Below are 21,934 nucleotides of genomic sequence, written 5' to 3' on the forward strand. Positions count from 1 at the left end.
TGTTAGAAAAATATTGGGTAGTCTGATATTACACCAGCATTTACTTATGCCCTAGAGATTGTTCCCTACATAAAGATGTTCCACCAAACATAGGTTATAATGGCTCCAATTTGTCCGTTTCAGGTAGGGTAGCAAAGTACTAAAGACCTCTATGGGTAAATTATTACACACACCTTGTGGAAGAGATGGGTCGTAATTAGTTCAAATATCTTTTTGCGTTCACCCGACTCACATTTTAACCAACTTAATTTTTATGACTCAGAAGTACTATAAATGACTTACCTTTTTGGGGTTCTGCAGAGACTTTTTCTAATTTCTTCTCTGGTATCTCTGTATAGTCAAATAATATATAATAGTTTAAAATATCTTTCTGCATTTGCTGTACTGTTTTTATAATAACCTTTACAGTTTACAAATGCAGTAATGATGACTGATTACCTTTCTTGGGTTCTGCAGATACTTTTTCAGGTTTCTTCTCTGGAGTCTCTGTATAGTGAAATAAGGAATAATAGTTCAAAATCTATTGCTGCAATTTACCTCCCTTACATTATGACTGCCTTTGCAAGTTACAAGTGCGATACTAATCAGCGATTACCTTTTTTGGTTTCCACAGATACCTTTTCTGATTTCTTCTCTGGTGTCTCTGCATAGTAAAATAATGTATAATAGCTCAAAATATCTTTTTGCCTTTACCTCACTCACATTATAGCCACCTTTATCTTCATGACTTTTAAGTACTAAGAATGATTTACCTTTTTTGGGTTCTGCAGATACCTTGTCCAGTTTTATCTTAGGTGTCTCTGTGTAGTAAAATATTTTATATTAGTTCAAATATCTTTCTTTTCAATACTTTTTTTAATTACATTTAAGAGAATAAGTGAACCTACAACTGAAGGTCGGACACGGAAGGAAAAAAATAACAAAGCAGCTAGTCTTACAGGGCCTTATGGTATCCATACATATCTTAGATATAGGAATGATACTGTGGTATAAAAGGAAGTAGAGGTTTTTTTTTCACGTACTACTATACAGAGGTGTACATCAATAGGTTATTTGTAATTCCAGAGGAGCAATGGTTGCTAAGCTTTCTCAAATATTACCAGTGAGTCTGTTCTAAGAGCAAGCAAACTTTCAAAGGAATAATGTGCCTGAATAGTGGCTATAATTTCCAATAGATTGGGAGCCAGCTCCCTTTTCCAATGTCTCATAATGGTAAGTTTAGCGGCCATCGAAATACTATCATCCAGAAGACAATGGCATATGAATAATAATAAGCGGAGAGCCATTGGGATACTGTACATGTATTTTGCAGGTCATTCTCCTTATTCTGCAAAACATTATAAAAATATGGGATACTTTTAAGGGGGTGAGGGGTTGCTCATAAAATTGCCATATTTTAAGGTGGAACTAAATCTGGGGAGAAGGGGAGGTCAAAATAAAATGCCTTACACTAATCAACTTGAAGAGATCAGCCTTAGAAAATCTGTACTCCTCCCTCAGGTCCTCTATGCCCTTGAGATTGTTCCTTATATAAAGAAGTTCCACCAAACACAGGTTATAATGGCTCCAATTTGTAGGTATAAGGTAAGGTAGCAAAGTATCAAAGACCTCTATGGGTAAATTATTGCACACACCTTGTTGAAGAGGTGAGGTGGAATTATTTCAAATACCTTTCTGCGTTCACCCGACTCACATTTTAACCAACTTAATTTTTATGACTCAGAAGTACTATAAATGACTTACCTTTTTGGGGTTCTGCAGAGACTTTTTCTAATTTCTTCTCTGGTATCTCTGTATAGTCAAATAATATATAATAGTTTAAAATATCTTTCTGCATTTGCTGTACTGTTTTTGTAATAACCTTTACAGTTTACAAATGCAGTAATGATGACTGATTACCTTTCTTGGGTTCTGCAGATACTTTTTCAGGTTTCTTCTCTGGAGTCTCTGTATAGTGAAATAAGGAATAATAGTTCAAAATATATTGCTGCAATTTACCTCCCTTACATTATGACTGCCTTTGCAAGTTACAAGTGCGATACTAATCAGCGATTACCTTTTTTGGTTTCCACAGATACCTTTTCTGGTTTCTTCTCTGGTGTCTCTGCATAGTAAAATAATGTATAATAGCTCAAAATATCTTTTTGCCTTTACCTCACTCACATTATAGCCACCTTTATCTTCATGACTTTTAAGTATTAAGAATGATTTACCTTTTTTGGGTTCTGCAGATACCTTGTCCAGTTTTATCTTAGGTGTCTCTGTGTAGTAAAATATTTTATATTAGTTCAAATATCTTTCTTTTCAATACTTTTGTTAATTACATTTAAGAGAATAAGTGAACCTACAACTGAAGGTCGGACACGGAAGGAAAAAAAATAACAAAGCAGCTAGTCTTACAGGGCCTTATGGTATCCATACATATCTTAGATATAGGAATGATACTGTGGTATAAAAGGAAGTAGAGGTTTTTTTTTCACGTACTACTATACAGAGGTGTACATCAATAGGTTATTTGTAATTCCAGATGAGCAATGGTTGCTAAGCTTTCTCAAATATTACCAGTGAGTCTGTTCTAAGAGCAAGCAAACTTTCAAAGGAATAATGTGCCTGAATAGTGGCTATAATTTCCAATAGATTGGGAGCCAGCTCCCTTTTCCAATGTCTCATAATGGTAAGTTTAGCGGCCATCGAAATACTATCATCCAGAAGACAATGGCATATGAATAATAATAAGCGGAGAGCCATTGGGATACTGTACATGTATTTTGCAGGTCATTCTCCTTATTCTGCAAAACATTATAAAAATATGGGATACTTTTAAGGGGGTGAGGGGTTGCTCATAAAATTGCCATATTTTAAGGTGGAACTAAATCTGGGGAGAAGGGGAGGTCAAAATAAAATGCCTTACACTAATCAACTTGAAGAGATCAGCCTTAGAAAATCTGTACTCCTCCCTCAGGTCCTCTATGCCCTTGAGATTGTTCCTTATATAAAGAAGTTCCACCAAACACAGGTTATAATGGCTCCAATTTGTAGGTATAAGGTAAGGTAGCAAAGTATCAAAGACCTCTATGGGTAAATTATTGCACACACCTTGTTGAAGAGGTGAGGTGGAATTATTTCAAATACCTTTCTGCGTTCACCCAACTCACATTTTAACCAGCTTAATTTTTACGACTCAGAAGTACTATAAATGATTTACCTTTTTGGGGTTCTGCAGATACTTTTTCTAACTTCTTCTCTGGTATCTCTGTATAGTCAAATAATATGTAATAGTTTAACATTTCTTTCTGCATTTGCTGTACTCTTTTTAAAACAACCTATTCAGTTTGCAAATGCAGTAATGATGAGTGATTACCTTTTTTGGGTTCTGGAGATACTTTTTCAGGTTTCTTCTCTGGAGTCTCTGTAGAGTGAAATAAGGATTAATAGTTCAAAATATATTTCTGCAATTTACTCCCTTAGATTATAACTGCCTTTACAATTTACAAATGCGATACTAATGAGCAATTACCTTTTTTGGTTTCCACAGATACCTTTTCTGGTTTCTTCTCTGGTGTCTCTGCATAGTAAAATAATGTATAATAGCTCAAAATATCTTTTTGCCTTTACCTCACTCACATTATAGCCACCTTTATCTTCATGACTTTTAAGTACTAAGAATGATTTACCTTTTTTGGGTTCTGCAGATACCTTGTCCAGTTTTATCTTAGGTGTCTCTGTGTAGTAAAATATTTTATATTAGTTCAAATATCTTTCTTTTCAATACTTTTTTTTTAATTACATTTAAGAGAATAAGTGAACCTACAACTGAAGGTCGGACACGGAAGGAAAAAAATAACAAAGCAGCTAGTCTTACAGGGCCTTATGGTATCCATACATATCTTAGATATAGGAATGATACTGTGGTATAAAAGGAAGTAGAGGTTTTTTTTTCACGTACTACTATACAGAGGTGTACATCAATAGGTTATTTGTAATTCCAGAGGAGCAATGGTTGCTAAGCTTTCTCAAATATTACCAGTGAGTCTGTTCTAAGAGCAAGCAAACTTTCAAAGGAATAATGTGTCTGAATAGTGGCTATAATTTCCAATAGATTGGGAGCCAGCTCCCTTTTCCAATGTCTCATAATGGTAAGTTTAGCGGCCATCGAAATACTATCATCCAGAAGACAATGGCATATGAATAATAATAAGCGGAGAGCCATTGGGATACTGTACATGTATTTTGCAGGTCATTCTCCTTATTCTGCAAAACATTATAAAAATATGGGATACTTTTAAGGGGGTGAGGGGTTGCTTATAAAATTGCCATATTTTAAGGTGGAACTAAATCTGGGGAGAAGGGGAGGTCAAAATAAAATGCCTTTCACTAATCAACTTGAAGAGATCAGCCTTAGAAAATCTGTACTCCTCCCTCAGGTCCTCTATGCCCTTGAGATTGTTCCTTATATAAAGAAGTTCCACCAAACACAGGTTATAATGGCTCCAATTTGTAGGTATAAGGTAAGGTAGCAAAGTATCAAAGACCTCTATGGGTAAATTATTGCACACACCTTGTTGAAGAGGTGAGGTAGAATTATTTCAAATACCTTTCTGCGTTCACCCAACTCACATTTTAACCAGCTTAATTTTTACGACTCAGAAGTACTATAAATGATTTACCTTTTTGGGGTTCTGCAGATACTTTTTCTAACTTCTTCTCTGGTATCTCTGTATAGTCAAATAATATGTAATAGTTTAACATTTCTTTCTGCATTTGCTGTACTCTTTTTAAAACAACCTATACATTTTGCAAATGCAGTAAAGATGAGTGATTACCTTTTTTGGGTTCTGGAGATACTTTTTCAGGTTTCTTCTCTGGAGTCTCTGTAGAGTGAAATAAGGATTAATAGTTCAAAATATATTTCTGCAATTTACTCCCTTAGATTATAACTGCCTTTACAATTTACAAGTGCGATACTAATGAGCAATTACCTTTTTTGGTTTCCACAGATACCTTTTCTGGTTTCTTTTCTGGTGTCTCTGCATAGTAAAATAATGTATAATAGCTCAAAATATCTTTTTGCCTTTACCTCACTCACATTATAGCCACCTTTATCTTCATGACTTTTAAGTACTAAGAATGATTTACCTTTTTTGGGTTCTGCAGATACCTTGTCCAGTTTTATCTTAGGTGTCTCTGTGTAGTAAAATATTTTATATTAGTTCAAATATCTTTCTTTTCAATACTTTTTTTTAATTACATTTAAGAGAATAAGTGAACCTACAACTGAAGGTCGGACACGGAAGGAAAAAAATAACAAAGCAGCTAGTCTTACAGGGCCTTATGGTATCCATACATATCTTAGATATAGGAATGATACTGTGGTATAAAAGGAAGTAGAGGTTTTTTTTTCACGTACTACTATACAGAGGTGTACATCAATAGGTTATTTGTAATTCCAGAGGAGCAATGGTTGCTAAGCTTTCTTAAATATTACCAGTGAGTCTGTTCTAAGAGCAAGCAAACTTTCAAAGGAATAATGTGCCTGAATAGTCGCTATAATTTCCAATAGATTGGGAGCCAGCTCCCTTTTCCAATGTCTCATAATGGTAAGTTTAGCGGCCATCGAAATACTATCATCCAGAAGACAATGGCATATGAATAATAATAAGCGGAGAGCCATTGGGATACTGTACATGTATTTTGCAGGTCATTCTCCTTATTCTGCAAAACATTATAAAAATATGGGATACTTTTAAGGGGGTGAGGGGTTGCTCATAAAATTGCCATATTTTAAGGTGGAACTAAATCTGGGGAGAAGGGGAGGTCAAAATAAAATGCCTTACACTAATCAACTTGAAGAGATCAGCCTTAGAAAATCTGTACTCCTCCCTCAGGTCCTCTATGCCCTTGAGATTGTTCCTTATATAAAGAAGTTCCACCAAACACAGGTTATAATGGCTCCAATTTGTAGGTATAAGGTAAGGTAGCAAAGTATCAAAGACCTCTATGGGTAAATTATTGCACACACCTTGTTGAAGAGGTGAGGTGGAATTATTTCAAATACCTTTCTGCGTTCACCCAACTCACATTTTAACCAGCTTAATTTTTACGACTCAGAAGTACTAATAATGATTTACCTTTTTGGGGTTCTGCAGATACTTTTTCTAACTTCTTCTCTGGTATCTCTGTATAGTCAAATAATATGTAATAGTTTAACATTTCTTTCTGCATTTGCTGTACTCTTTTTAAAACAACCTATACAGTTTGCAAATGCAGTAAAGATGAGTGATTACCTTTTTTGGGTTCTGGAGATACTTTTTCAGGTTTCTTCTCTGGAGTCTCTGTAGAGTGAAATAAGGATTAATAGTTCAAAATATATTTCTGCAATTTACTCCCTTAGATTATAACTGCCTTTACAATTTAAAAGTGCGATACTAATGAGCAATTACCTTTTTTGGTTTCCACAGATACCTTTTCTGGTTTCTTCTCTGGTGTCTCTGCATAATAAAATAATGTATAATAGCTCAAAATATCTTTTTGCCTTTTCCTCACTCACATTATAGCCACCTTCATCGCCATGACTTTTAAGTACTAAAAATGATTACCTTTTTTGCGTTCTGCAGATACCTTGTCCAGTTTTTTCTTAGGTGTCTCTGTATAGTAAAATATTTTATATTAGTTCAAATATCTTTCTTTTCAATGCTTTTTTTAATTACATTTAAGAGAATAAGTGAACCTGCAACTGCAGATAGGACAAGGAAGGAAAAAAAAAATAACAAAGCAGGTAGCCTCACAGGGCATTATGGTATACATATATATTACACATATGAATGCAAATAATACTGAGGTATAAAAGGAAGTAGATGTTTTTAATCACGTACTGCTATACAGAGGTGTACATCAATAGGTTATTTGTAATTCCAGAGTAGCAATTGTTGCCAAGCTTTCTCAAATGTCACCAGTGAGTCTGTTCCAAGAGAAAGTAAACTTTCAAAGTAATAAAAGTAATAATGTGTCTGAATAGTGGCTATGACTTCCAAAAGATTGGGTGTGAGCTCTCTTTTCCAATGTCTCGTAATAGTAAGTTTGGCAGCCATCAAAATACAAGAGAGTATCATTCGGAAAACAATGGGGAACTCATCTATCCCTAGATTTAAAAAAGCCAAAGCTGTCTCGGGGCTTGTAAGGATTCCAGAGACACGAGAAATGAGCTGGAACACACTCCGCCAGAAGCTATGTAGATTTTTCCAGGTCCAGAGGATATGCAATAAATTACAAACTTGGCCACAACCTTGTCAGCACAGAGAGGATCCAGAAGAAGAAAACTGGGCTATGTGGTAGGAAGCGAGGTACCCCCGGGCTACAATTTTCTGTGCAAGATCCCAGTGGTTAAAGTAATGGGAAATGACATATAAATAATGATGAGTGGAGAGCCATTGGGATACTGTGTATGCATTTTGCAGGTCATTCTCCCAGGTAAGGATGGGGGGGGGGGTTAGTAAGCGTTAACTTATTCTGCAAAATATTATAAAAGTGTGAGATACTTTTAAGGGGGTGAGGGGTTTGCTCATAAAATTGCCACATTTTGAGGGGGAACTGAATCGGGGGGGGGGGTCAAAATTAAAATATTTATACTAATCAACTTAAAGAAATCAAGAAATCAGCTTTAGAGAGTCCATATTCCTCCTACAGATCCTCTATGCCAGTGATGGCGAAACTTGGCACCCCAGATGTTTTAGAACTACATTTGCCATGATGCTGATGCAATCTGGTGTGAAGTTGAGCATCATAGGAAATGTAGTTCTAAAACATCTGGGGTACCAAGGTTTGCCATCACTGCTCTATGCCCTAGAGATTGGTTAGATAGTACACAGCGCAAAAAATAGGTATACTTGGAAAAAAGTGCAAATGTGCAAATTATGTGAAAAATATTTGAAAATTGTTAGAAAAATATTGGGTAGTCTGATATTACACCAGCATTTACTTATGCCCTAGAGATTGTTCCCTATATAAAGATGTTCCACCAAACATAGGTTATAATGGCTCCAATTTGTCAGTTTCAGGTAGGGTAGCAAAGTACTAAAGCCCTCTATGGGTAAATTATTACACACACCTTGTTGAAGAGATGAGTCGTAATTAGTTCAAATATCTTTTTGCGTTCACCCGACTCACATTTTAACCAGCTTAATTTTTACGACTCAGAAGTACTATAAATGACTTACCTTTTTGGGGTTCTGCAGAGACTTTTTCTAATTTCTTCTCTGGTATCTCTGTATAGTCAAATAATATATAATAGTTTAAAATATCTTTCTGCATTTGCTGTACTCTTTTTATAATAGCCTTTACAGTTTACAAATGCAGTAATGATGACTGATTACCTTTCTTGGGTTCTGCAGATACTTTTTCAGATTTCTTCTCTGGAGTCTCTGTATAGTGAAAAAAAGGAATAATAGTTCAAAATATATTGCTGCAATTTACCTCCCTTACATTATAACTGCCTTTGCGATATACAAGTGTGATACTAATCAGCGATTACCTTTTTTGGTTTCCACAGATACCTTTTCTGGTTTCTTCTCTGGTGTCTCTGCATAGTAAAATAATGTATAATAGCTCAAAATATCTTTTTGCCTTTACCTCACTCACATTATAGCCACCTTTATCTTCATGACTTTTAAGTACTAAGAATGATTTACCTTTTTTGGGTTCTGCAGATACCTTGTCCAGTTTTATCTTAGGTGTCTCTGTGTAGTAAAATATTTTATATTAGTTCAAATATCTTTCTTTTCAATACTTTTTTTAAATTACATTTAAGAGAATAAGTGAACCTGCAACTGAAGGTAGGACACGGAAGGAAAAAAATAACAAAGCAGCTAGCCTCATAGGGCCTTATGTTATCCATACATATCTTAGATATAGGAATGATACTGTGGTATAAAAGGAAGTAGAGGTTTTTTTTCAAGTACTACTTTACAGAGGTGTACATCAATAGGTTATTTGTAATTCCAGAGGAGCAAAGGTTGCTAAGCTTTCTCAAATGTTACCAGTGAGTCTGTTCTAAGAGCAAGCAAACTTTCAAAGGAATAATGTGCCTGAATAGTGGCTATAATTTCCAATAGATTGAGAGCCAGCTCCCTTTTCCAATGTCTCATAATGGTAAGTTTAGCGGCTATCGAAATATTATCATCCAGAAGACAATGGCATATGAATAATAATAAGCGGAGAGCCATTTGGATACTGTACATGTATTTTGCAGGTCATTCTCCTTATTCTGCAAAACATTATAAAAATATGGGATACTTTTAAGGGGGTGAGGGGTTGCTCATAAAATTGCCACATTTTAAGGTGGAACTAAATCTGGGGAGAAGGGGAGGTCAAAATAAAATGCCTTACACTAATCAACTTGAAGAGATCAGCCTTAGAAAATCTGTACTCCTCCCTCAGGTCCTCTATGCCCTTGAGATTGTTCCTTATATAAAGAAGTTCCACCAAACACAGGTTATAATGGCTCCAATTTGTAGGTATAAGGTAAGGTAGCAAAGTATCAAAGACCTCTATGGGTAAATTATTGCACACACCTTGTTGAAGAGGTAAGGTGGAATTATTTCAAATACCTTTCTGCATTCACCCAACTCACATTTTAACCAGCTTCATTTTTACAACTCAGAAGTAGTATGAATGACGTACCTTTTTGGGGTTCTGCAGATACCTTTTCTAATTTCTTCTCTGGTATCTCTGTATAATCAAATAATATATAATAGTTCAAAATATCTTTCTGCATTTGCTGTACTCATTTTATAACAACCTTTACAGTTTTCAAATTCAGTACTGATGAGTGATTACCTTTCTTGGGTTCTGGAGATACTTTTTCAGATTTCTTCTCTGGAGTCTCTGTGTAGTGAAATAAGGATTAATAGTTCAAAATCTATTTCCGCAATTTACCTCCCTAACATTATAACTGTCTTTTTAATTTACAAGTGTGATACTAATGAGTGATTACCTTTTTTGGTTTCCACAGATACCTTTTCTGGTTTCTTCTCTGGTGTCGCTGCAAGTAAAATGATTTATAATAGTTTAAAATATTCTTCTACGTTAACCTCACTTACATTATAACAACCTTCATCTTCACGACCTACAAGTAACATAAATGGTTACCTTTTTTGGGTTCCACAGATACCTTTTCTAATTTCTTCTCTGATAACTCTGAATAGTTAAATAAGATGACATAGTTCAAAATATCTTTCTATGTTTACCTTGCTCACTTTATATCTACCTTTCACACCATTTCACGAAGCAATACTGATTAGTGATTACCTTTTTTGAGTTCTACAGGAACTTTTTCTAATTTCTTCTCTGGTGTCTCTGTGTAGTAAGATAACATTTAATTGTTAAAAATATCTTTCTGCATTTACTCAACTCACAATATAAACCTCCTAGCTTATTTTAAGTAAATAAGTGATTTACCTTTTTTGGGTTCCACAGATACCTTTTCTAATTTCTTCTCTGATATATCTGAATAGTCAAATAAGAAGACATAGTTCAAAATATCTTTCTGCGTATACTCTAATATAACAACCCTTTACAGTTTACAATTACAAACACAGTACTGATGAGTAATTACCTTTCTTGGGTTCTACAGATACTTTTTCAGGTTTCTTCTCTGGAGTCTCTGTATATTAAAATAAGGATTAATAGTTCAAAATATATTGCTGCATTTACCTGCCTTACATTATACCACCTTTCCAATTTATAAGTGCAGTATTAATGACTGTGATGGGTGGTGAGGTGGGTGGCGCTGCCAAATTTAGTGTCTCAATCAGTAATGATGGTGAATCAGATACGGTATATCATTGAAAAAAAAAAAAAATAATATAAATAAATACAGTAAAACCAATGGTTAAAACAGTAAATATATGCACAATTATAAATAGTGAGTAGATGCAGTAAAAGTGACAGTGACTGTGTTAAATTGATATAAAATTTAAATAAATAGATATATATATATATAAATGTATATATAAAAAAATTCATATATATGAATAAATGCAGTAAATAAGGAACTAGGTGGGTTCCAAGTGGTAAAGTGTAGTGAAAAAATATTAATAAATAAATAAAATAATCAAGAACAGCGTGAGCAAACTAGCTGGTTGCTAGGTAAATCCAATTGATCAATTGGCAGAAAAAAATACTGAATAAATAGTATAAAGTGACCTGAGAAAGAAAAAATCTCAGATGTGATAATACGATATAACAAGTGAATTAGTGGAAAAAAGTGAAAAAGCAAAAAAGGATATATAATATATACACATATAATTATATGTATAAATTGGATATAAGAAATCTAATAAAGCAGTCCATAACCAAATTATATATATAGAAACGGATCCTAAGAAATTAAGGTGAAAGTTCATAAGTGGTATGCAAGTGGATGAGGCTTCAAGGGAAATTAGAAATCTGAATCCCGAGGTGGTCCAGGACGCGGGTGCCGGGTGAGGAAACCAGTGCTCCCCCCTTGATAATTCCCGCACTCACCAGAGGGAGGCACCCCACAGGGGTAACCAGTGTATAAGTATTAGGGTAGACCTCTCAGCCAGGCGAATCCCGCACTCCACTCTCCACTCTCCTCAGGGGTTAATCTCGAATCAATTTTCCCATAGATGTATAAAGGTAATATAAACGGTATCTCCTCATATAAGCAATGCATCCATCAATAGTGTAGGCAGGTTCCAGACAATGTTCTTGATTATTTTATTTATTTATCAATATTGTTTCACTACACTACACCTAGTTCCTTATTTACTGCGTTTATTCGTATATATTAATTTTATATATATATACATTTATATATATATATATATATATATATATATATATATATATATATATATATATATATACATATATATATATATATATATATATATATATATATATATATATATTTATTTATTTAAATTTTATATCAATTTAACATGATCACTGTCACTTTTACTGCATCTACTCACTATTTATTATTGTGCATATATTTACTGTTTTAGCCATTGGTTTTGCTGTATTTATTAATATTTAACCACTTAAGCCCCGGAAGATTTTACCCCCTTCCTGACCAGGGGGTATTTTGCGATTCGGCACTGCGTGACTTTAACGGACAATTGCACGGTCGTGCGGCGCTGTACCTAAACTAATTTGATGTCCTTTTTTTCCCACAAACAGAGCTTTCTTTTGGTGGTATTTGATCACCTGTGCGATTTTTTGATCATGCGCTATAAACAAAAAAAGAGCGTCAATTTTGCAAAAATAACAATATTTTTCACATTTTTTATATGAAATTCCCCCCCAAAAAAATGTAAAAATCAATTTTTTTTAACTTTTTCTGCCAATTTGTTTTATGCTACCTATGTTTGGTAAAAAAAATTGCAAAAAGCGTATTTTTATTGGTTTGCGCAAAAGTTATCGCGTTTACTAACAAAGGGAAAGATTTTTGTAATTTTTGTTGTTTTTTTTTAACGCGTAATGGCGGCGATCTGCGATTTTTTTTGCGGGACTGCGACATTGGGGCGGACAGATCGGACCCTTGACTGACATTTTTGACACTTTTGGGGTTACCAGTGACATTACTACAGTAATCAGTGCTATACATATGCACTGTTACTGTAAAATGACACTGGTAGTGAAGGGGTTAACTTTTTTGAGAGGGAGGGGCTGTGTGTGTCCCTAGGGGCGTGATTCTAACTGTGATTGGCTGTGGCTTGAGGTGTAGGAACTATGATCAACGGTCCTACATAGTAGAACCGTATGATCACTGTTCCTACACAGGGGAGAATGACAGGCAGCTTGTTTACACTAGCCGCCTGCCTTTCTCCCGCTGTCACGGATGATCGTGAGTGAGTGGCGGACATTGGGTCTGCCGCTCACACGCGTGGGGGGGCTTCCGTGACCTCCGGCGGCGCGCACTCGCTCCCCAGAGCCTCACAGGCTAGTGACGTGCCGGTACATCACTTTGCCTGTGAGGGGCTGACCGCCGCAGTATATGTACTTGCGGCAGTCGGCAAGTGGTTAAATTGTTTTTTTTCAATGATATACCGTATCTGATTCACCATCATTACTGATTGAGACACTATATTTGGCAGCGCCACCCACCTCACCACCCATCACATATCTGAATATAGCTTTCACATTATATTTTGAGATAGGCTGCAGCCATTCTTTCTTTCATCCATTAGCGCGGAATCCCCCAATTTTTTAAGTATTAATGACTGATTACCTTTTTTGGTTTCCACAGATACCTTTTCTGGTTTCTTCTTTGGTGTCTCTGCATAGTAAAATAATGTATAATGGCTTTAAACTATTCTTCTGCATTACCCTCTTATATTATAACAACCTTTATCTTCACTGTTTACAAGTACTATGAATGATTACCTTTTTGGGATTCCACAGATACCTTTTCTAATTTCTTCTCTGGTGTCTCTATAGAGTAAAATAAGGTGTAATTATTCAAAATATCTGTCCATGTTTACCTTGCTCACATTATATCTACCTTTTCACATTAACAATGCAGTACTGATGACAAGTGATTACCTTTTTTGGGTTTCACATGTACTTTTTCTAATTTCTTCTCTGGTGTCTCTGTGTAGTAAGATAAGGTTTAAACTTTCAAAATATATTTCTGCGTTTACTCCATTTCAAATAAACTGTAACACCTGTAACCAGTTCCGGACCGCCCACTGCATATATACTGTGGCAGGGCAGCCCAGCTGTGCAAAATTACGTACAGGTACGTAATGCATGCCCACGGGTAGGGGGTACACATGCCTGCTGACCCCGCCGTGATCTGATTTGGTTCAGAACTGATCACAGTGTCACTATATACAGTGTACAGATAAGTTACTGATCACTGTATTAGTGTCACAGATGACGCTAGTTAGCATCAGTGTCAGTCTTAGTATAGCCTGATCCGCCCCCAGTTAACCCTTTCACTCCCTGTCACAGTGTCATTAGTAAAGTGTACAGATCTCTTTTTCTGATCACTGTATTAGTGTTATGAGTGACACCAGTTAGTGTCAGCATCAGCGTCAGTTAGGGTCAATTATAAATAGTGACAGATTTTACCCCTTTGATTGCCAGTGACATTAACGCACACAATATATACCTCCATTACTAGTATAGTGTCTGAGGGGATCAATATCTTTGATCACACAAAGTTGTCACTAAATTATATATTATTCACACAGGGATACCACATGTGTGAGACTTTTTATGAGCCTAGCCGTGTACAGGACCCCAAAAAACAATCGCCACCTTCAGGCTTTCTAAGGGCGTAAATTGCTCATTTTACTTCCTAACTACCTATCACAGTTTCGGAGGCCATGAAATGTCAAGATAGCACAACCCCCCCCCAAATTACCCCATTTCGGAAAGTAGACACTCCAAGCTTTTCGCTGAGAGGCATGTTGAATCCATGGAATATTTTATATTTCGTCACAGGTTTTGGGAAATTACATGCCAAAATGCATTCTGCTGCTTATCCTGAGTACTGGGATACCACATGTGTGAGACTTTTTGGCAGTCTAGCCATGTACAGGACCCCAAAAACCAATCATTGCCTTCAGGCTTTCTAAGGGCATAAATTGCTGATTTCACTCCACATTTCCTATCCTGGTTATGGGGGCCATGAAATGCCAAGATAGCACAAAACCCCCCAAATGACCCAATTTCCGAAAGTAGACACCCTAGGTATTTGCTAAGAGGCATGGTGAGTATTTTGCAGCTCTCATTGGTTTTGGAAAACGAAGAAAGAAAAGGAAAATGTTTATTTTTTTTCCATTTTCAAAACTTTGTGACAAAAAGTGAGATCTGTAAAATACTCAATATGCCTTTCAGAAAATAGCTTGGAGTATCTACTTTCTGTAAAGGCATCATTTGGAGGATTTTGTGCTATCTTGGCATTTAATGGCCTCTTAAACTGTGATAGGTAGTGTGGAGTGAAATCAACAATTTACTCCCTTAGAAAGCTTGAAGTGTGATTGGTTTTTTGGGTCCTGTATACGGCTAGAATGTCAAAAAGCCTCACACATGGGGTATCCCCATACTCAGGAGAAGCAGCAGAATGTATTCTGGGGTGTCATTTCACATATACTCATGGCATGTGTAAGCAATAGACCATTTCATTAACAACGTTGTGTAAAAAAAACAAAATGTTTCTAATTTTTCCAAAACTTATGGCAAAATATAAAATATTCCATGGACTCAACATGCCCCTTAACAAATAGCTTGAGGTGTCTACTTTCCAAAATAGGGTCAATTGGGGGAGGCTCAGGGGGTGGGGGTTGTGCTATCTTGACATTTCATGGCCTCCGAAACTGTGATAGGTAGTGAGGAAGTAAAAAATTACGCCTTTGAAATTCTGAAGTTGGTGGTTTTTTGGGTCCTTTACGCGGCTAGCCTCCCAAAAAGTCTCACATATGGGGTATCCCCATACTTTGTGTACATTTTTTTTTTTTCATTTTGCAATCACTTGTGACAAAAAAAAAAATATTCAATGGGCTCAACATGCCTCTCAGCAAATTCCTTGGGGTATCTACTTTCCAAAAAGGGGTAATTTGGTGGGGGGTTGTATTGCCCTGACATTTTAGCACCTCAAGAAATGAGATAGGCAGTCATAAACTAAAAGCTGCTTAAATTCAAGTAAATGTACCATAGTTTGTAGATGCTATAAAACCAATAAATTTATGATTTTTGAATTTTTTTTTTTTACCCAAGGCATGTGGCCGAAAACATTTTGGCCTAAATGTATGACACAAATTGAGTTTATTGGATTTTTTTATATCAAAAAGTAGAAATGATATTTTTTTAAAACATTTTTTGTATTTTTACATTTATATAGTAAATACCACCAAATCAAAGCTCTATTTGTTGGGGGGGGGGGGGGAAAAACACAAATTTTGTTTGGGTACAGAGTTGCATGACCACGCAACTACCAGGTAAAACAGCGCAGTGCCAAATTGCAAAAAGTGCTCTGGTCAGGAAGGGGGTAAAACCTTCTGGAGCTGAAGTGGTTAATTTATTTTAAGTAAATAGGTGGTTTACCTTTTTTGGGTACCACCGATACCTTTTCTGATTTCTTCTCTGATATCTCTGAATAGTCAGATAAGATGTAATATTTCAAAATATCTTTCTGCATTTGCCACACTAATATTATAACAACCCTATACAATTTAAAAAATCAGTTCTGATGCGTGATTACCTTTTTTGGGTTCTGCAGATACTTTTTCCGGTTTCTTCTCTGGTGTCTCTGTATAGTAAAATAAGGATTATTATTTCAAAATATCTTGCTGCATTTACTCTACTCACATTATAACTACCTTAATCTTGATTTATAAGTGCTATGAGTGATTTACCTTTTTTGGTTTCCGCAATCACCTTTTCTAATTTCTTCTCTGGTTGCTCTGCATAGTAAATTGGGTGTAATAGTTAAAAATGTATTTCTGCATTTACCTCACTCACATTATAGTCGCCTTCACCTTCATGACTTACACGTACTATGAATAATTTACCTTTTTGGGGTTCTGCAGATACCTTCTCTGTTTTTTTGTCTGGTGTCTCTGCATAGTACAATAATGTATACTAGTACAAATATCTTTCTACATTTGCCCCACCCACATTGTAGCAAAGTTAATTTTCATAGATGTAACAGTTAGAAATATCTTTCTATGTTTACTTTGCTCACATTATGACTACATATTTACATTAACAATGCAGTACTGATTAGTAACTAACTACCTTTTTTGGGTTCTACAGGTACTTTTTCCAATTTCTTCTCTGGTGTCTCTGTGTAGTAGGAAAAGGTATAATAGTTCAAAATATCTTTCTGCATTTACTCCACTCACAATATAACCCCCAAATTTCTTATGAGGAAATAAGTGATTTACCTTTTTTGGGGTCCACAGATATCTTTTCTAATTTCTTCTCATGTATCTCTGAATAGTCAAATAAGATGTGATAGTTCAAAATGTCTTTCTGCATTTGCCACTTTCATATTATAATAAGCTTTACGGTTTACTAATGCAGTACTGATGAGTGATTACCTTTCTTGGGTTCTTCAGATACCTTTTCAGGTTTCTTCTCTGGTGTCTCTTTATAGTAAAATAAGAATTAATAGTTAATTAAGAAATCATAATATATTGCTGCATTTACCTCCTTTAGATTATACCACATTTGCAATTTATAAGTGTGATACCAGCAAGTGATTACCTTTTTTGGTTTTCACAGGAACCTTTTCTTGTTTCTTCTCGGGTGTCTCTACATAGTAAAATTATGTATATTAGTTCAACATATCTTTCTATGTTTACCTTGATCACATTTTATCTACCTTTTCACTTAACAATGCAGTACTGATTAGCAATTACCTTTTTTGGGTTCTACAGACACTTTTTCAAATTTCTTCTCTAGTGTTTCTGTATAGTAAAAAAAGGTGTAATAGTCCAAAATATATTTCTGCATTTACTCCGCTCACAATATAATCCCCTTCATTTCTTCGAAGTTAGTAAGTGATTTACCTTTCTTGGGTTCCATAGATACCTTTTCTAATTTCTTCTCATGTATCTCTGAATAGTCAAATAAGATGTAATAGTTCAAAATATCCTTCTGAATTTATCACACTCATATTAGGACAAACATTACAGTTTAGAAATGCATTATTGATGAATGAATACCTTTCTTGGGTTCTGAAGAAACTTTTTCATGTTTCTTCTCTGGAGTCTCTGTATAGTAAAATAATGTATAATAGTTCAAAATATCTTTGTATTCAAAAGTGGTGCCATGCTCCCAAGTGTGTGTTCACAAATCCAAACTTAATTAATTAGTGTTCACCACTATGTGCTCCAACCATCCAAATGCATTAGTGATAATCCCCTCATCCAATGTGCCCTCTCCTGGGGAATAAGACCAACCAATGCTCTAAATGTGCTTTTTTTCCCTCTCTGGGGATCTGTTTTATGCTGTTTCACAGCTTTCCTGGCAATATTGAGATTAGAATCCTCCTTCTATTACACTTTTCTCCATACGCCCAAATCATACAGAGAGAAAGCTGGCTTTATCTTTTAAAACAACTGTTTTTTTTAAACACTAAGTATAAAAAGATTAACATTTTCCTAGTGCTTAGAGTGCACCAAACTGTAATAGTTTGGTGCTAAGATCCCCAGAGAGGGGCACAAGCATGTACAGACTATTGGTTGGTCTTATCCCCCAGATGAGGATTCATCAGATTGGGGGGGGGGGGGGCGTGTATAGGTGTAAGTGATCCGTTGTGTATGTTTTTGAGTCTTATAGCACTCAATAGCACAACATAGCAGCACGTAAGTACACCCGTTTTTAATAGTTCAAAATATCTTGCTGCATTTCTTTACATTATAACCACCTTTGCAATTTACAAGTGTGATACTAATGAGTGACTACCTTTTTTGGGTTCCACAGATACTTTTTCTGGTTTCCTCTCTGGTGTCTCTGCACAGTAAAATAATGTATAATAGTTCAAAATATATTTCTGCATTTACCTGTCTCACATTACAACAACCTTCATCTTCATGACTTACAGGTCCTATGAATGATTACCTTTTTGGGGTTCCCTAGATACCTTCTTCTCTAGTGTTTCTGCATAGTAAAAATAAGATGTAATCGTTCAAAATATTTTTTTAAGGTTTCCCTGTTCACATTATATTTACATTTTAACTTAATAATGCAGTACTGATTGGTGACCTTTTTTGGGTTCTGCAGGTACTTTTTCTAAGTTCTTCACTGGTGTCTCTGCATAGTAAGATAAGGTGTAATAGTTCAAAATATCTTTCTGTGTTTACCTTGCTCACCTTATATCTACCTTTACACTCTAACAATGCAATACTTATTAGTTGTTTTGGGTTTTACAGATCTTTTTTCTAATTTCTTCTCCCTTGTTTCTGTATAGTAAAATAAGGTGTAATGGTCCATAAAGACATGGATGAGCCAGTTTTTGGGTGGAGGAACTTGACTGGCCTGCACAGAGTCCTGACCTCAACCTGATATAGCATCTTTGGGATGAATAAGAGCGCAGACTGCGAGCCAGGCCTTCTCTCCAACATCAGTGCCTGACCTTAAAAAATACGCTTCTGGAAGAATGGTCAAATATTCCCATAGACACACTCCTAAACCTTGCGGACAGACTTCCCAAAAGAGTTGAAGCTGTTATGGCTGCAAAGGGTGGGCCAACTCAATATTAAACCCAACGGACTAAGACTGAGATGCCATTAAAGTTAATGTGCCTGTAAAGGGAGGTGTCCCAAAACTTTTGGTGATATAGTATATCTTTCTGCATTTACTACACTCATATTAAAACAAACTTTACAGTTTAGAAATGCAATACTGGCGAATGGTTACCTTTCTTGGGTTCTGCAGATACTTTTTCAGGTTTCTTTTCTGGAGTCTCTGTATAGTAAAAAAAGGATTAAAAATTCTTGCTGCATTTACCTCTTTTACATTATAACCACCTTTGCAATATACAAGTGTGATACTAAAGAGTGATTACCTTTTTTGGGCTCCATCGATACTTTTTCTGGTTTCCTCTCTGGTGTCTCTACATAGTAAAATAATATAAAATAGTTAAAAATATATTTCTGCATTTACTTCTCTCACTTTATACAAGGGGCATTCAAGTCAAACGATGATTTTGAATTTTACAGATATAAAAAGGGATGCTAGCGTGTCAGTGCTACATGCAGTAATAAGTGGCAAGTGTGTCCTCTTACTGATAGGCAGTGCACATGTCATGGGCCAGTCCAGAGACCATTAATCAAGATGGCAGACAACAGTGTAAGTTTGTGCATGGAACAGTTCCACCACAGACTTACCACCACCAAAAAAAAGTGAGAACAATTGCGTTTGCAGGAAAATTGAAGACAAAAATGGCATCATTCATATGGATTTTTTACCCCGTGGTGCCACTATCAACAGTGAATGTTTTTGTTATGTTCTGAGTGATGTGCATGCGGAAAAATGGCCTGGTTTGATCAATAAGGGCGTCCATTTTCTCCAGAACAACGCACAAGCTCATATTGCTCACTGCTCATGTGCACATTACAGCAACTCGACTGGGAGGTATTGCCACATGCCCCTTACAGTCTGGACCACAATCTGAGTTATTCCCACCTGTTTGCGCCCATAAAAGAGTTCCTGTGAGGTTAGCATTTCAACACTGATGACAAAGTAAAGTAGGCTATCCTAGGATGGTTCAGGCGTACTGACAAATCTTTCTGTGCCAAAGCTTTCCAGGCACTAGTTAAACACTGGTATAAGTGTATAAATGTAGCAGGGAAGTATTTTGAGAAAAAAATAAGTTTCTACTCCTTAAAATTTGTTAATTTATTATATAAACTCACATGTCCTAGTTTGACTTGAACGCTCCTCGTAACAACTGTCATCATCATGACTTACAAGTACTATGAATGATTACCTTTTTTGGGCTCCACAGATACGTTTTCTAGTTTCTTCTCTAGTGTTTCTGCATAATAAAATATGGTGTAATAGTTTAAAATATCTTTCTGTGTTTACCTTACTCACCTTAAATCTACCTTTATACATTAACAATGCAATATTCATTAGTGATTACCTGTTTGGGGTTTTACAGATACTTTTTCTAATTTCTTCTCTGGTGTTTCTGTATAGTAAAATAAGGTGTTATAGTCCAAAATATCTTTCTGCATTTACTCTGCTCACAATTTAATCCCCTTCGTTTCCTATAAGTAAATACATGATTTACCTTTTTTGGGTTCCACAGATGCCTTTTCTAATTTCTTCTCAGGTATCTCTGAATGATGAAAAAGAAAGTAATAGTTCAAAATATCTTTCTGCATTTGCCACACTCATATTAAAACAAACTTTACAGTTTAGAAATGCATTACTGAAGAATGATTACCTTTCTTGTGTTCTGCAGCTACTTTTTCATGTTTCTTTTCTGGAGTCTCTGTACATTATAATAAGGATTAATAGTTCAAAATAGCTTGCTGCATTTACCTCCTTTACTTTATAATCAACTTTGCAACTTACAAGTGTGATACTAATGAGTGATTACCTTTTTTGGGTTCTACAGATACTTTTTCTGGTTTCCTCTCTGGTGTTTCTACATAGTAAAATAATGTATAATAGTTTAAAATGTATTTCTGCACTTACTCCTCTCTCACATTATACGAGGGGCGTTCAAGTCAAACTGGGACTTTCATTTTACAGGTATAAAAAGGGACAATAGCATGGAGGTGCTACACTCAGTAATAAGTGACAAGTGTGTCCTATTACTGATAGGAGGTGCACATGTCATGGGCCAGTCCAGGGACTGTTAATAAATATGGCAGACAACAGTGTAAGTTCGTGCATGGAACAGTTACCCCACAGACTCACCACCACCAAAACAATTTGAACAATTGCGTCTGCAGAAAAAGTGAAGGCAAGTGTTTTCTAGGACAAACGTGGCGTTATTCATATGGATTTTTTTACCCCATAGTGCCACTATTAACAGTGAATATTACTGTCATGTTACGAGTGATGTGCATATGTGTCTGTGGAAAAGAGGGCCTGGTTTGACCACTAAGGGTGTCCTGTTTCTCTAGGACAACACACAAGCTCATACTGCTCACCACACTACATGCACATTACAGCAACTCGACTGGGAGGTATTACCACACCCCCCTTACAGCCCGGACCTCGATCTGAGTGATGTACACCTAATTGGACCCATAAAAGAGTTCCTCTGAGGTCAGCATTCCAGCACTAATGAAGAGGTAAAGCAGGCTATCCCAGGATGGTTCAGGTGTACTGACAAATCTTTATATGCCAAAGCTTTTCAGTCATTAGTTAAACACTGAAATAAGTGTATAAATGTAGCAGGGAAGTATGTTGAGAAATAAATGGAGTTCCTGCTCCTTAA

At 35.8% G+C, this 21,934-nt stretch overlaps 1 protein-coding gene and 1 long non-coding RNA gene across 2 annotated transcripts in view; both read right to left on the reverse strand.

The window, feature by feature from the left end:
• Positions 1–21,934, reverse strand: part of LOC309550556 (uncharacterized protein) — a 263,513-nt gene that overhangs the window by 228,230 nt on the left and 13,349 nt on the right. The window contains exons 6-27 of the mRNA XM_082250908.1: positions 21,086–21,133; positions 20,930–20,977; positions 20,774–20,821; positions 20,624–20,671; positions 19,396–19,443; positions 18,442–18,489; positions 17,700–17,747; positions 17,544–17,591; positions 17,073–17,120; positions 13,408–13,455; positions 13,253–13,300; positions 10,610–10,657; positions 10,453–10,500; positions 10,303–10,350; positions 9,989–10,036; positions 9,832–9,879; positions 9,676–9,723; positions 8,685–8,732; positions 8,528–8,575; positions 8,370–8,417; positions 596–643; positions 439–486 (exon numbers count right to left, since the gene is read on the reverse strand). Of these exons, the coding sequence (XP_082107034.1) occupies positions 439–486; positions 596–643; positions 8,370–8,417; positions 8,528–8,575; positions 8,685–8,732; positions 9,676–9,723; positions 9,832–9,879; positions 9,989–10,036; positions 10,303–10,350; positions 10,453–10,500; positions 10,610–10,657; positions 13,253–13,300; positions 13,408–13,455; positions 17,073–17,120; positions 17,544–17,559 (688 nt within the window). The 5' untranslated portion in view covers positions 17,560–17,591; positions 17,700–17,747; positions 18,442–18,489; ... (3 more) ...; positions 20,930–20,977; positions 21,086–21,133. The remainder of the gene's footprint in view (positions 1–438; positions 487–595; positions 644–8,369; positions 8,418–8,527; positions 8,576–8,684; positions 8,733–9,675; positions 9,724–9,831; positions 9,880–9,988; positions 10,037–10,302; positions 10,351–10,452; positions 10,501–10,609; positions 10,658–13,252; positions 13,301–13,407; positions 13,456–17,072; positions 17,121–17,543; positions 17,592–17,699; positions 17,748–18,441; positions 18,490–19,395; positions 19,444–20,623; positions 20,672–20,773; positions 20,822–20,929; positions 20,978–21,085; positions 21,134–21,934) is intronic.
• Positions 1,744–2,106, reverse strand: LOC309551621. The gene is made up of 3 exons (XR_014225100.1): positions 2,057–2,106; positions 1,900–1,947; positions 1,744–1,791 (listed from the first exon to the last, which is right to left on the reverse strand). It is a non-coding gene; the product is annotated as an uncharacterized lncRNA (long non-coding RNA).

Source organism: Pelophylax lessonae, assembly GCF_965119305.1.
Source record: "Pelophylax lessonae genome assembly, chromosome: 3".
In the NCBI taxonomy this organism is placed as follows: domain Eukaryota; kingdom Metazoa; phylum Chordata; class Amphibia; order Anura; family Ranidae; genus Pelophylax; species Pelophylax lessonae.